This window comes from Phaenicophaeus curvirostris, chromosome 8 (assembly GCF_032191515.1).
Source record: "Phaenicophaeus curvirostris isolate KB17595 chromosome 8, BPBGC_Pcur_1.0, whole genome shotgun sequence".
NCBI lineage: Eukaryota > Metazoa > Chordata > Aves > Cuculiformes > Cuculidae > Phaenicophaeus > Phaenicophaeus curvirostris.
The window spans coordinates 31,015,735-31,031,250 of NC_091399.1; the positions used below are offsets into that span (position 1 = coordinate 31,015,735).

At 39.6% G+C, this 15,516-nt stretch overlaps 1 protein-coding gene across 1 annotated transcript in view; it reads right to left on the reverse strand.

The window, feature by feature from the left end:
• The window catches only part of LOC138723714 (BEN domain-containing protein 5-like), a 935,765-nt gene that overhangs the window by 218,601 nt on the left and 701,648 nt on the right, over positions 1-15,516 (reverse strand). Inside the window, exon 7 of the mRNA XM_069863065.1 lies at positions 6,213-6,302. Within this exon, the coding sequence (XP_069719166.1) occupies positions 6,213-6,302 (90 nt within the window). The remainder of the gene's footprint in view (positions 1-6,212; positions 6,303-15,516) is intronic.

Sequence of the window (15,516 nt, forward strand, 5' to 3'; positions counted from 1 at the left end):
GAATGTTTTATATTCTCAAAACAACCTCTCACTCTCCTGGGATACTTCACAATAAAATCCCATCCAGGAGATTTACAAGGGACTGACAATAATATTTTTCATGTTGCTTTAGAAGTCAAGGAGAGTGTGTTTCCCTTTGTATTAAAGCTTAGGAGCTGTGCACTTAAAAAAAACCCCACAATATCTTAGTGGGAAGGATGAATGCAACCTAACACCTTTAAGTGAGCCCTGTAGCTCATTTTATGGTTGGGTTGTTGAATTCTGATGTTTTTGTCTGCTTCTCATCATTTGGTTTCCTGAACTCCTATAAAAGAGACCATGAACTGCATGGTGAACTTCTGTTCACCACGTTCTCTCAGTGCCTTTAAGTGCTAAGCTACCACTAAACATACAGAAGAGTGTTCCCATCCTTTCCTGCTATGACTTATGCATATAATCTTCTGCGTGCAGAATACTATTAATTTTGTAGCAAGTTTGCTCTTCTTCTGACAAAGATCAGTCACCTCTAGAGTGGAACTGTGCAATATCATGTGTATTTTCCTAAGGATTGCAGCCAGAAAAGGAAATTTGCAAAATGTACAAGTATTGAAAGGGAATAGAAACGCCCTGACTTTGTGGCAAGACAGCATAAAATTCCACAAAAACTGTTCAATCCAGTTGTCTTTAGTATTAGCAATGGAACCCACAAAATTAAACCCTGGCATCAAGCCCCACAAAGGGCATTCCTGCATTAGAGTGTACGCACAGGCCTGCTGCATGCCAAGGCAGAACATCCTCCTGCATCCAAAGATGAATCACGAACTAAGTCTCTGTACATACGGAGGTGTTCACTTTGAGTCTAGAAGGCATTTGCTTCCATTCTCTTTCATTTGGCAGAGAAGACAGAACTCAGATTTTACAGTAACATAACAAACATGCATACATAAGATCTACACTCCTTATGGAATTCTATTTTGATTCCTCCTCAAGTTGGAAATTCAGCTGAAAAATTAAAATTATTTGACTCACTAGAAGGAAGAGTACTGTGAATTAAGTACCTAGAACAGGTCAGAATTTATGCAACCCAGTCAGATGCAAATTCAGTTTGATATGAAGTCTGGCAGGTAATGCAGTCAAGATTCTGAAGGCTTCATCATTAACACAACATGCATTTTTGTGGTTCGGTTGCTGCTGTTACCAAAGCATCCTATGCCAATGCCTACAGAACCGGAAACTGGAAACTGTTTCTTTATGAGAAATTTATCCCCTGGAAACAGCCTAGTAAGGTCATTACCTCTGTTACTTCAGAAACATTCTTTTCACATGCAAACATTTCATTAGCTGCATTTACTCTTGCATTTAAAACATACCCTATCCTGTCTTTCAGTTATCATTTATGCCTTAATGCTCAAGAGTTTTATGCTTAATAAAGGAAGCAGAAAAGCAGCTTGTAACTCTGATAGTTTATTTCTCTTCTTTCTTCATAATAAAAGAGAGGTTGGCTAAAATTCCAAGTAGTAGCAAGAAGTTTTAAAATTATTCTTCTCACTCATACAGTTGCCTTTCCCACAAGCAAGAGAAAAAGGAAAACCAAACAAACACGTGAAAAAACTCAAGCAAACAATTATAAAAACCAAGTCTCACTCATATTGTAGCTACTTCACTCTTTTACTAATTCCTTCGGGGTTCCTGCAGGATCCAGTTCAAAGAATTTGAAGGCACTAGCTCTACAAAGTGAACTAGAAAACTGCCACTACTTTTTTAAGAGGCTATCTTGGTATTTGTAGAGGAATACAATCCTTCATAACATGGGGCACATCTTGGTCACATAGAGAATAAGTTCAGTTACCCAATAGCCCAGTGTGTTATTGTGCAACAGCAGGACTCTAAGACAGCTTGTGGAAGACTTGTTTTCAGACAGTCTACCCCATTTTTTAAACTTAAAATCAAAATTTGTATGAAAGTTTTCAGATTTTTTTCCTGTCCTCTACCAGTAAGAGGGCAAGGATTAAAAACACAGACCAAGAATGTTAACAGGAAAGCAAGAGACATTGCCCAGTGCAGTCTGGTTGGTTTTTTTTTTATTTCACATCATCTTATTTAAGGTGAAGCAAGAGGGAGCATTCATTTAAGCAGCTATAATGAAAAAAGATTGATTGAAAAGTCATTTTTGCTCCATTTCTTATGGATAAGAGTCCCAAGTGTCTGTTTTCCTTATATTTCTCTTTTTAATGTGTGTTCCTTATTCAGACCATAGGCTTCAAGGTCACCTTCAGGTCAAATTATACTTAGCACAAGATGCTCGGTGTCTGCAACCCAAGCTGTGCGATCCCTCTCCCTCCCTTCTTGCACTCAGTCTTCTGTTCTGGGCTCCTAGCCTGGCAAAATATATTGAAGTAAAACGCTTAGGGTACAAATTCTCATTTTTGCATTTAGATGGCATGGTGGATGCCACACTGGCAAATATGTTAAAGTGACGACAAATGACATCCTACTAATAGAACATGCCAAGTCTATGAGTAAAGTACATCTAGACATGCTTAGGCTGACAATTTCTGACTGCTGATAAAACCCAAAGCATACAGGACAAGTTTAAACATGGTCATCACCATGCCTCCTACAACTTTTCATGCACATGAATAATGAGGGACAGTTGTTTATCTCTCACAAATAAAATAATATTCGGCAGCCAAAGGATGGAAAATAAGACTGTAAAATTACCTGGGGGGCAGAGGGACGGATGCTCCTATTGTCAGACCTTGTGTAAAATCCAAGCCTCTGGAAAATTGGCTTATCACCAGTGTTTAGAAGGTGGGGACTCGTACAGATTTTACACATGAGTTTGTAGACACTACATACATATGGCATTATCTAATATCTGACCTTAAAGGAGTTAATAATTTACTTCTATTAAGAGTATGATATGGAAGATAGAAAATAGCATACATTTTCTTAAATAAAAATACTGGAGGGGAGGAAAATAAGGAAAGATATCTAAGAAAGGGGAAGAATCTAAAACCACAACTTCAGAAAAATCCCTCAGAAATCTGAACAGCCCATGAGAGATGAGTTCGAGCTGTGAGATGAATTCTCACTCTTTTGTATTATACTATAAAAGCCCTCCAGGAACAGCAGTGACTCCAGTTGGTTAGAAAATGGTCTGTAAAAGCAAAGTGAAAACAACAGTCCTCTTCATTCTAGACCCTACTTTTACTTATTCATCCCCAAACATGACAGGAACGTCAATGCTACTGATGACAGTCACAGCCTGAGGAGGAGAGCATCGTCCTGCCTTTGGATGTAAAGGGTACTCATGTGAATATACTCTCTGGTGACTAACTCCATCTCTGTCCCTGCACTTCACAACAATCAGTTAGGAACTATCAGAAAAACTTCCTAAAAAGGCTAACCCGAAGCATCGTAATAACTCTTAAAAACCGAAACAGAAACAAAAGGCTCTTAATCCATCTTTCTATGAAGAGGCTCTCTGGGATTTTGTCTGCCTTTTATGGAAGTAAGCTACAGCTCAGCAGCTGCACCATGTGCAAAGTATTATAGTCCTTGGTTTTAACTGCTGGAAGATGTGCCTAATGATTCTAGGAAGGCCTGGCTGTAAGCAGTCCACAGCTGTAAGGAGACAGAAGCGTGTATCCAAGTTTACAATACTTGTACATCTGCAGGAATATTGGATGTTTGTATCCAAAATTCATTTTTCAGTGGATTCTTCATAACAGAATGTGAAGAAGGATGGTACTGAGACAATACAGCTCTGAATGGGGAGACAACCTTATGATCTTCCCACAGGAAAACAAAGATCCTTGCTTAGATCTAGTCTATGGGTAAAGTGAAGGACAAAGGACCAATAGACTATATCCTGATATATCAAGGCTAGACAACTTGCTTCTCATCAGGGTATCTTGACCAATCAAAAAACAAACAATGTAACAGGGAGTGTCTGTCAGGCCCCAGGAAGCAGGTGTTGGGTCTACATATAGCTGTATATATTTAGCAGAGGGCAGGCAGAGACTCGGCTAGCTCAAAGACAGGTAGAAAAATGGGTAAGGGTTTAGTCATGAGTTTAGAGCTTTACAGATGGAGACAGAGCCTGAAAAAAATTAAGAACAAAAGAAAAAAAGAGAACGTGTAATCCATTACATAGTCAATTATTGGCTGACTCTCTGGGCCTCAGCAGTCACAATTGTGCTCTTCCATATAAAAGGTGCTGCTTGCACCTGGAGCATCTTTGGGATTAGCTTCCATATCTTAATACTTCAGGTGGAAAGCATAATCAAAGATTCAAGAATAAATCTCTCTACCAAATAAAAAAAATAAAGATCCTGACACGTTGACATGTTCCATATGCACTGGGCTGGTATTTGGATGCTAAATCTGCAGCACCTAACTCTGCCAAAGTGCTTCCCAAGACTCCAAAAATAAAATTCCTCATTGTGTCCTCAATTTGATTGCCAGAGGGATTCTTTTTATCATTTCTTCTGCCCCTCCCACACAACAGTTTGCAAAGATGGAGCAAACACCCAGTTTCACATTTGGCCATGCCAGAAACAATACAGCTATGGACTTGAAACGCTTGCCATTTCTACTTGTCTTAGCACTAATTATACACACAAGGCAGCTTCATCTGCACTGGGCAGAATGGCTCAATGCACAGTGAAGTTCAGTGCCTTCAGATCTGTGCATTTCCAAGCAAGTCAAGCATGCATTATAACTGCAGTCACAGCAAGTTTCTGAAGTGCTTCTCCAAGACTGACCCCCTCCTTTTTCTTTTTCTTGTTTCCCCCCCACACTCTTTTTGTTCTAATTTTTCTTACCAGCCACTGAGACAATCAGAGCATGACTTCCTTCCAGTTGTTGCATCTGGCTGAAGCAGCACGCCACCTGCTTTTTCACATTCTCCCTTTTTCCCTTTTTGCGTTAACTCTCCATTATCAAAAGAAAATGCCATCATTTACAAAGTACCACCTCAGCAGCGTGCCTCAGCCCTTATTCCACAGGGCCATTCCAGCAGCCACAAACAGAATCAAAGCATCCAATTAAAAACCCATATTTGATAGCAAACATCATGTGTACTATAGTGCCCTGTATTGACCATGACACCACAGGCGATGAGAAACTTGCTGAGTTTCCCTGCTCTTAGTCTGAAGCACCATTTTTTTAAAGGAGAGGTTTTACCTTCGCTACAAGAAGAGGCTGAGTCTCCTGTTAGCCCAGTGGGCTAGAGCAGCAGAAGTGGCAGCTGTTGACCTTTTGCCTTAGAGAGATGCCAGACATAGAACCTTGCCAGGATGAGAAGCACACAGAGAAGACCATGGAACCGTGCCAGACCTTTCCCACAGAGGTCTTTAGGTACCAACAGGGCCAGTCACAAACCAATCTGTGACATTACAAGCAGCCAATGCAATAAAGTCGGCATATGCTTGATTGATGCAACTCATTGGCTAGGCAGAGCCTGATCCAAGCTAATGTTGTAAATTAGCATATTGCCTTGGCTTCATGGAAGTTACATTGATTTACACCATCAACAATTTACTGCCACCGAAAGTCACATACCGTAAGTACAATATTTCAGACTTACACAATGAAGTCATATGAACACATGCCAGGATTATTTATTTATTTGTACCCACAAGCCTGAGATTTACAACTCTTTATAAATACAAGCTGGGCAATTTGCTTTCTATTTTTAGCAGAAATGCTTTGTGCAGGGAATGACTGTCAACCACTGGGAGCTGTGCTTTTCAGACCAGCAGCTTCCAACAAATAGAGGCCTCTTAGAATTAAACTGAAGAACTAGGGTCACTGCTTTATGGTGGAAATGAAGCTGAAGGTAGTAGACAGCAAGAAAACATAAGCACTTAACAGAGAATCACTCCCAGAGCTTTTCCAAACTGTTTTCCTATGAAAAGGAGGTTTACATGATCACATTGCACATGCCCAAGAGTGAGTGTCAATTCTTCCTGAAGAGCTTCAGAGCCCACTCTCCAGTTCTGACCAAATTCAGCAAACATTCATGAGATGCAGTGATAACAGAATTCTATTGCTTGCAGTAAGACATGCAGTTGGGTAGAGGTGAAAAATTCTGCTAGTGACCTCACTGTGGAAAAAACAGTCAGGTGACCTCAACCTTCTATCAGATTCAAAGCTATGCAAACCCAATACACACAATAAGAAAAATCAGGTCTTATCAGATCTGTCATCTCCATGCAGATACTCACCTTGGCACACGAAGGAAGATGGTGTTTCCCCAGGGTGGACTCTTGCAGTGATGAAGACCACTTTCTGTTCAGCCCCTGGACACAAGTTTGCTGCAGCAGAAAGGGGTGGAAGAGGACAGAGGAAAAAGAGATATAAAGATCCTTAAACTGGGTCCCATATGTAGAACACAAAGGGCCATTAATATTAAAGCATATCCTTTTATTAAAATTGGTCATGCATTATAAATAAGCACAATCTATAATTAAAGGAGGCAGTATCACTAGGTCTCCATCCCAGGACAAAGGCACAAAGGCTGCAAAACTAGCAACATGCTGCCAAACCTGCAACAACAAAGTTAGCTCTCTTTTTAAAAACCAAGATTTACTACAGTGAGCTTAACTGCACTGTAATTGCTCTCTCACTTGTGATAAATGTCCCCCTGGGGCGACAAGAAGAACAGTGGGGGTCCATTCACAACGTAAAGCCAATTGCACCCTGCATTACACTTGATACAAGCCTTAACAGTGCCAAGCAATAGTAAAGTGCTAACAAATGACATTTATTAGGCTATGCTCTGGGAGATCTTAGGGGTTATTTTTTTTTCTCTCTTAACTGTTTGAGACTGTATTTGCCCTGACTGAAAGAGAAGTTCAAAAACAATACAGTACAGAAAACAGATCAGGAATAAATTCAGCAACAATCTCCATTGAGGGAATGAAAATGTGCCATGTCCCCTTCAAATTACAGATAGGTGGAAGGGAGACTTAGATACCAACTACACTGAATATAATGTGGGTTAATCCCCCAGTATTGAAACCACACTTCTTTCACTACTTGCTTCAGCAGTAAACTGCATGGGTCAAGCAGGATGTTTTCTCTGTGCAGTGACTACATTTAATAAGCAGGAAATAAAAATGACCCTCTTTCAAAATGGGTTCTGGGAATTTTAAAGGCCATGAGGGGTCAGAACCTCAGTTAGATGTCTTATCTAGATCTGAACACGCACAGTAGAGGTAATACTAAACACAGCAGGATACAATTGTTAGCAGCAGTTTAAACCTTCGTTTTGAAATAAAATATTTACACACTGAAAGGAGACTAGAAACTAAATCCAAGATTATTTTTTTTTCCTAATTAGGTAGATGCATTACATATGTACCCAAATATAAACTTTTAGTTTCAAAGGTGTCTGAGAGTCCTTGAGACCACACCCAAGTTATTTTTTTAATTTCCTGAATTCTTAGAAATGCTCAGTTTCCCCAATGGTAAATCATACCTAACAGCACCACAGGAATAATTGATATATTTTTGGTTGTTCTCAGGAGAAAATCTTATCAGCTTTCTTTATTTCCTTAACCTCTCTAAATGTCCTGCAGCTTCTCACCCTGTAACTCAACCACTCACTTGTTCTGTCACACTCCAGCTGTAGTTTTGAGCCACAGAGAAAAAGAAATATAAAAAAGAATGTCTCTGACAAATGTAGTAGCTGGCGGAGTCAATTCTTGCTGCAGAAGAAATGTGGGAGGCAACAAGAAAGAGCACAACACTGTCAACTAGAGGTTGAAGACCACTCCATATCATATGCATTAAGTAATGTGGGAGGAAGGAAAGAAATCATCAAACCAGCTTTAAGGAGCAAAAGAAGAAAGCTGGGATCACTTTCACAAGAGGAGTGGAGAAGGGAGTGGAGAGAGTACTCCAGCTATCAGGGGAGAGACTTCTCTACAGACCCTTGGAAAGGCCAGGCTGGAGCAAATAACCACACTGCAACCTACAGAAGACCCTGTGCCAGACCAGGGCCCAGACTGGAGCAGGGGAAAGTATGAAGAAAAAGGAGCAGCAGAGGGGAATTTTGTCAGACTGACAACCACATTACCCACACTGGCACCACTGGTGATGGGTAGATGATTTGGGAGTGAAATCAGTCCCCAGAAAATGTGTGTGGGTATGTGGGGGGATAGATGGTTGGGTTTTGGGTTTGTTTTTTTTTTTTTCTGATTCTCACTATACAAGTCTATTTTACATAGCAATAAACTAAATTATTTTTCCCCTAAGTCAAGTCTGCTTCACCTACAATGGTAATTGGTGTTATCTCTGCCTCTATCCTGACCCATGAGCCTTTTAAGCTTATTTTCTCCTCCTATCCTGCAGAAGAGAGAGCAGCTGGGCCGGTGTCTGACAACTAACCAAGGTTAGCTCACCAAACCAATAATAGATGCAACAACTACAAAACACCATTTCATATTTTAATTTCAATCTTACATTGAAAAAGCATCCTATTTTCTACTTCAAGATTGAAAAGATCAATCAAAATTAAAAAGATTAGAAGCGTACAGCTCTGCTAAGTAGATGCCAAAAGCACTTAAGCAAAATGACAGAAAAACACGCTCTATTTAGCCACAACTTTGCCAATCGTGGAAATGTACAGAAATAGTCAGTTCTGGTACCCCTTCTACCCTTCCAATAGTCATAGCAGTGAATCTTGGAAACAAAGTTGTTTGACAAAGAAGACTTCTAAGGGAAGAAACCCATAGATTTCTGGAATTACTTCTTTTTCATTTTCTCTTCCAGAGAGTATCTTGAAGATTGAACTAAATATTTTCTTCTCCCTCTGAAGGCTGCTGCTACCATCATCAGTGATAGTATTTGCCTTGACTTAATAATCCAACTGGGACCTAAACAATCTGCTAATACTGTTAAGCCCTCAAATCTGCTACTACTCACCCACCATCATCCTGTTGCTCTGCTGGAGAGGAAAATTCCCTTGGGCAAATCTGTGAATATCTAAGGTGCTACTCAGAATAAACAACAAGCTCAAAATCCACATTTGCTCTGAAACTACCACAATGGTGATAAACACCAAGTGAATGTCATATTGAAAAGAAACCCTGTCAGCTGCAAGCAGGCAACTCAAATCTCTCATTCTGAATACAACTCGTGCTGTTTGGCCCTCAACTCATGTTCCTTCCTCTCCAATGCTAAAGCATGTACAAGCCAACCACTTAACACAATCCCACTGGCAACACTGTTTTAGCTCTCCCCTAGGAAACAGCCATATCCACTCTTGGTTACATGTTACATTAATGCAACTAAAACAAAGTTCCATAGAAAGTATGTTCTACTGAAAAAAAAAAAAAAAAAGACAGACAGATAAAAATCTAAAATTTCACGGGAAGGTAGAAATATACTACTATAAAATACTACCATATATACTACTATAAAAACATGAAAATGATAGTATTTGTATGTAGTAGTTTAATAATAAGTATCTAGAAATTTCATGCAGAAATATTAAGTTTATGGAATCCCATTTGCTCTACCAAAATGAAGGGCTGTAACAGAACTGAGCTAGAACTTCATTCAAGTTCCAGGATCTTTATTGCTACCACGTCAGACCAGAACAGATGGTACATTAATTGCAGCTTTATGGTTTCTTTGAGTGTTGTAGCAATGGTATGGTAAGGATGTAAGTTCACAAATTAGTACTGAGGCTGATGGAATACCAAGAAAAAGCAAGCCTGACCTAGAATTCTCCCTCAGAAAGCCTTTACCTGGCACCCAACCAGAGAACTGGGAAGTGAATTTCACTCCTTTGCAGAGGACTTAAAGGTTGGGACAAGGTACTGAGAAAAGCTTGCCCTTCTCCCCACGCACATTACATCTCATCTGAAGATGACTAAAAAACTCCATTCAGAAGAAATGGAAATCCATTATCCTAAAAACATACACCTAAAAAAAAAATCATTTGATTTCAATATCCACATATATTTCCCTGAAATGTATGTATCCATTGCAGATAAATTCTGTGGTGTCGCCCTTTCTCAGGTACTTTGGACTATGAGCTGGGCTGTTGACAGCATTTCACATTCAAACTCCTGTGAGTTGAAGGCTCCATAGATGAAATCAAAAGAACTCTATTGCATTACACTTCACTGTGTTGTCTCGGCTTGTCTACGTCCCACAGAACTGTAATGTCTGTGTCAAAATAAAACTCTGATGTTATTGCTGTCCTGGCTGCCTAGTCTCTACCACATTAACCTGCTTTAGCAAATCAAATTGAAGAAGCATTTACTGTCCTCTGGCTTTTCTTAAGAGACCAGATTAGCACCTAATTCCATTTACCTTTGGTTACTTCTTGTCACAAATATCATTTCAGGTAAAAGTGCACTTCTCAGCAACATAGAGTGCAAAAGAACACTGGTTTTGGTCGCTACTAAATCTCACTGGACCTGGTAAGGTCAAATAAACACAAGCTTTCCTTTCTTGCCCACTTACAGCTTGTTTCTACTGCTGAAGCTAACTGAGTAATGCAGAAGGTAAAAATACGTCATTTGTATCACAGAGAGATGATCCAAGACTGAACTACATTTTTTCAAAGTCAGACACCTATTCCTATGTACTTTTACCTGGAAAAGAAAGGATCTTGACTCTCATCACAAAATCCATGGGAGGTCTGGTGTGTGTAGAGGTAACACTGCTATGAGGTGCCCTCATTGCTCATTGACTCACTATATTTAGATAGAACCATCTGGAGCATAGAGTGTTTTTGTTTAGCAAAATCTCACTTGTGCATTCACCTTATAGCCAGCAATGGTCCTGCATGTAATGCTCAGAACTAGATCCAAACCTCTCAAGTTCTCAACTTTCATTCAGGTCCTGGCCCCAACATTGTCCCGTTCTTAAATGATTTTTTTGATGGACTTCTGTTTTGTGTAAAAACATGCTTAAATGTAATTGTTAGCATAAGAGCTTTCCTGAATTGGGGCCATTTAGCAAGACTGCCTCCAAAATCATAGCAATTTTTTAAAGTTGGTGATTGTGCAACTATTATCCTTTATTACCCATTTTATGCCAAAGTCTCTCTTTCTTTTTACATTCTTCTTAAAAGCAAAGCTATTTTTGAGCATTTAATATTATTTAATCCCTTTACTCTGGCAGCGTAGAAATTACAGAGGCCATTACAATGGTCCTGTGTGTGCATATGCTTTATTGATGTATATGCTGACCTAATATCAAACTGATTTTGCTTAGCTTTTCTGCTGACCATAGAAAAATGCAAATTGGGTATTATATTTGCACACTAATTTTATTGGGCCCCTGTGTCTTCATAAAAAGATAAAGTTTGGGCTAATAAAAATAAAACATTTCTGGTGCTAATATAGGCAAATGTTTATGTAGGCAGGTAACAAATTGGTTTGTCATTTAAGGGAACATAAAGAGCGCTAAAATCATCTTTAGGCAAAATAGATTGGTGGCTTTTGCTTTGCTTTTAGCTTTCAATTGCAAAATCAATTTAATGTAGCACAGTGTCTCAAAGACAGGGTGACACAGGATTAAGACATTCATTGTATTCCCCCTCTGTAACTCTCCCTTATTCAGAGGCCTTGGGATTTGTTTTTGCTCTTGTTCAAAGCAAATTAAATGTATTCAAGCAGAAAAGGGGGAAAAGAAATATTTAGATTTACACCATAGTCATGCATCCCATAGGGACAAACACAGGGGAAGGGCAAGAAAATTGGACTCTGTGTTCTGAAGGTAGATGCTGAAAGAGTTGCTGGTGCCACCAGCAATCTGAAAGTGAAATATTTGTATGATCTCCTTGCCTTTCTGTTTCTTTGTTCCTCCTTCTTCTTCTACCTGAGTCCTCAGTAACAATGCCTTCCACATCTCTTACAGCCAAGAATCTCTGCTGGAAAACAGCTAAGTGAACTTCGATGACAGTTTAAGTAGATGGGCATATATCAACAGCCTAAAACTTCTATTTATTGAAATGAGTTGACCTATTTAAATCCCAGAGCAGATACTATTTCTATCCAGCTCTTGTTTTTCATCCCTTCCTTCCCTCAATTGCAGGGTATTTTGGAGGGGTTCCATTCAGTGGTAGGTTACATAAGCAGTTTCAACGTTAATACTTGACTGCATTTTCAACCTAACAGCCCAGCAAATGGATATGACTGTAAAGCAAAAGGCCAGAAATATCTCCTGGTAAAATTATGCTGAAGCACAGATCAAACTACACTGCAGTTATTAGCAAAATCAGAAATGACAAATGTCTATAGAGTAAGATCCTCCTTACCTCCCAGCCCCACTTGTTTGTTTTTAATCTTCATTACATCTTGGAAGCAACCATTTTTGCATTTGGGCTTTCCAATACTGTCAGTTTGCCACACTTCTGAGGCAGGAAAATTAACTGTATGCAAAGCCAGTCAAGGTACACTCACATCTTTCCTCCCTCCTTGTCTTCACTGAAAAAACCACTCCCAAAACCCTGAGGTTTGGTTTTTAAATTATACATACGCATTTGAACGTTAGAACATACAGTCCTATGAATGAGAATAGAAATATGGAATATGAACAGCACATTATCATCCTCAAATGGCCAAGGTGATGACAACTCACAATTAAGGATGCAGACAGTAACATTTAATGTCACCTACCTGCATCACCGTCATACGATAACAGTTTAGTAGGCAGGTCCCCAGCCTGCTTTCTTTTTCCCTCTCCTGCTTTGCTATTTATAAAGTCAACTTGGAGGCAGATAAACCCCTTGCCCTCCAGAGACCAGAGGCAGGCAGTAAATTATGGGAAGGCTAAGTGGTACATCAAATGTGTCTCCTCAAAGCTATATATCATCTTGTTAAATTTGATGTCTAATCCCAGAACCCCAGAAATCATTCCCAAAACCCCAGAAAATGCATGTGTCCTTCAGATGATATAGAACAAGAAAGTAAAGTTTACCTGCAGGGAAAAGAAAAAAAACCACTAAGCCAAAAACATTCTAGACACGATTTGCTAAAAGTCTTTATTTTACTTAAGTGTCTTTCAATGCTATTTCGTTAAATTCCATAGAGTCAGAACTCATCCATCTGTGCTTGACTACGTGAACTCTGATCTACAGTACACATCTCATTTTTTTTCTTGCAAAGGTTGACATTAAATTACAAACCGAATAAACCATAACACACCCACACCTTACTTATCTCTCCGAAAATTTTACACTAGACAAAAATTCAGAAGCTAACGTATGTAGCAGCACTTCTCCAGTTACCACCAGTGACAACAATAAAGATATTCAGCCATATCGCAGGGTTCTCTTAACTGAGATCCACAACCCCACATCAGTGAAGATAAAGTAGAAACACTAAAGAGCTGCCTGCAGCCACAAAGGAAGCGGGCCTCATCTTTAGGGTAGGAATCAAAATGAACTGGTGCCTATCTTTCTTTCTCTTCACAGTTATCAACCCTCTAGAAATGCTTACCATTCCGGTAGCCTTCACTTTATACAAAAGGATAGAAATAAAATATTCAGATGCAAGACATTTCTACCTGCAATACTACAGTTACATGTGTATCTTTTCAGTCTGTCTTTAAAATCCAGGGATTCAAAAAGATATTGCTAGGGTCTGTTATAATGTAATTCTCTATCAGCTCTCTCCAGTGGAGAGGGCGAAGGCTATGTTTGTTTGCTACAAGTATGCATGGGCTGAAAGATAAGAGAATAATTTATGTCAGAATTTCAGCCAAGATAGCAAAGAGGGAATTACCAACCACTCACAGAGTAGTCCAGCAGTTACAGGAGCAGCCAGGACACCTTTGTTCTGTTCTTTCCAGTTTTTCTGTGGATTTGTCTGTGATTAACTTCAGTGCTTAGATTTTCCCTTATAAAAATTGAGCAAAACCATGTGCACTTCAGAACAAAACTGAAAGTCTTGGTAAAGCTATACTCAAAACTCTTTTTTGTTTCTTGTAGATGCAGCATCACATCCTTGCACTCATCATGGATCCTTCCATGGAAAGCAGTGCTAAAAAAATAGCTATAGCTGCCACGAGACACAACTCCAGAATCCTCCAGTCCAGCATCTCTAAATTCTCAAGGCCAATGGACAAAATAACAAGGAAGGAAGAAGATGCAAAACAATGAGCAGAAATCAAAAAAGATGTTTCTGGGATGCTGTAACTAAAGAAAACCTCTTCTCGCTGGGGCTATGCCTCATTTTTCACTCAAGAAACAGGCAAAAAGCGCAACAGAAACAGAAGTGAAAAAAAGGTGGTAAGCCATGAAATGGTGAAAAAAGCAGGATGAATGCCTACTCAAGTATCACAAGTTTCAAGTAGAGCAACATCTCATTCTCTGAAGGAAAAAAAATTGAAAAGAACCAAAAGTTTCAGCCAGCTGGGCTAAAAGCTCAAATCTGGAGGAGCAGTGAAGGAGTACAACCAACACTGTCACTGGATTCATCTCCTACATTCCACCTTTTAGACATTGACTTGAAAAACATGAACCTTTCTCTCTTATTTGTCCCAAAACATTAGTTATAAAGAAGTGAGGGCATTGCTCTATTACAGGACACAGGAGATAACTATTAATCCATCCACCCCTCACTGCTCCCAAGTATTGGGCCCTCCCTGTGAGAAAGGAGAGGGACTGACAGGGTTAAACAGAATAAAGCCTTCAGTGTACAAGACCTGGCTTGAAAGCAGTGATCCCAAGCAGGACATGCAAGGTGTTCTGCAAAAGGTTTTGGCCTTTACTTAACTATGACTGTGTGTTCTTTGGTAGCTGAGCAAACGGTCAATAGAAAGCAACCTGCTGAAATGAGATTCATGAAAAGCTGTGCTCCTCAGAACGTGACACTGAGCTCTCCAGGAAGTGCCAACACTCTCTTTGGAAAGAAGCTTGAGCCCACAAGACAATACAAAGACACCACTGAACGGCATCTGTCTTCACATTCACATTTTGCCTAAAATCAAAATTCAGACCTGGACATGCAGCACCAAAGATTAAGAAGTTCAGTAGAGGTTCTTACATACCAAATTCAAACTTCGAAATACGTCAGCAATATGGGAGGTGCAGACTACCCTCAGGGCTGAAACACACATGAGACTACTGTAAAAAGTATTTACTTATATGTTATGCACTGGTTTTGAATCAGGATGTGAAACAGGCAAGAAGGATACCAAAGATAGGGTGGAAAGTGTCCCCTTTCCACAAAGCGGAGTGACCACTCCTGGACACACTGCCAGGCACCTGCTTTTGTTTACTGATTCTTCATAGTTTTTAATCACAGGGACATCAGGAAGTCTGTGCCTTAGGAGGAGTCTCAATAGTCATAAATCAGCTTTGCTTACACGTATGTATTTCACTCATTTTTGACTATGACTGCAGTATCAGCAAACATCACAAACACAATCTCAGACTGAATAGTACTAAGAATATTTACCTATACCACATATTCCACAGTCCGGCAGGAGAAAGTCCTGTCACACCCTTGTTCTTTCCTTCAAAAGAAAATGGTGAAATGCAAGCCCAGAGGTAGGGCACTT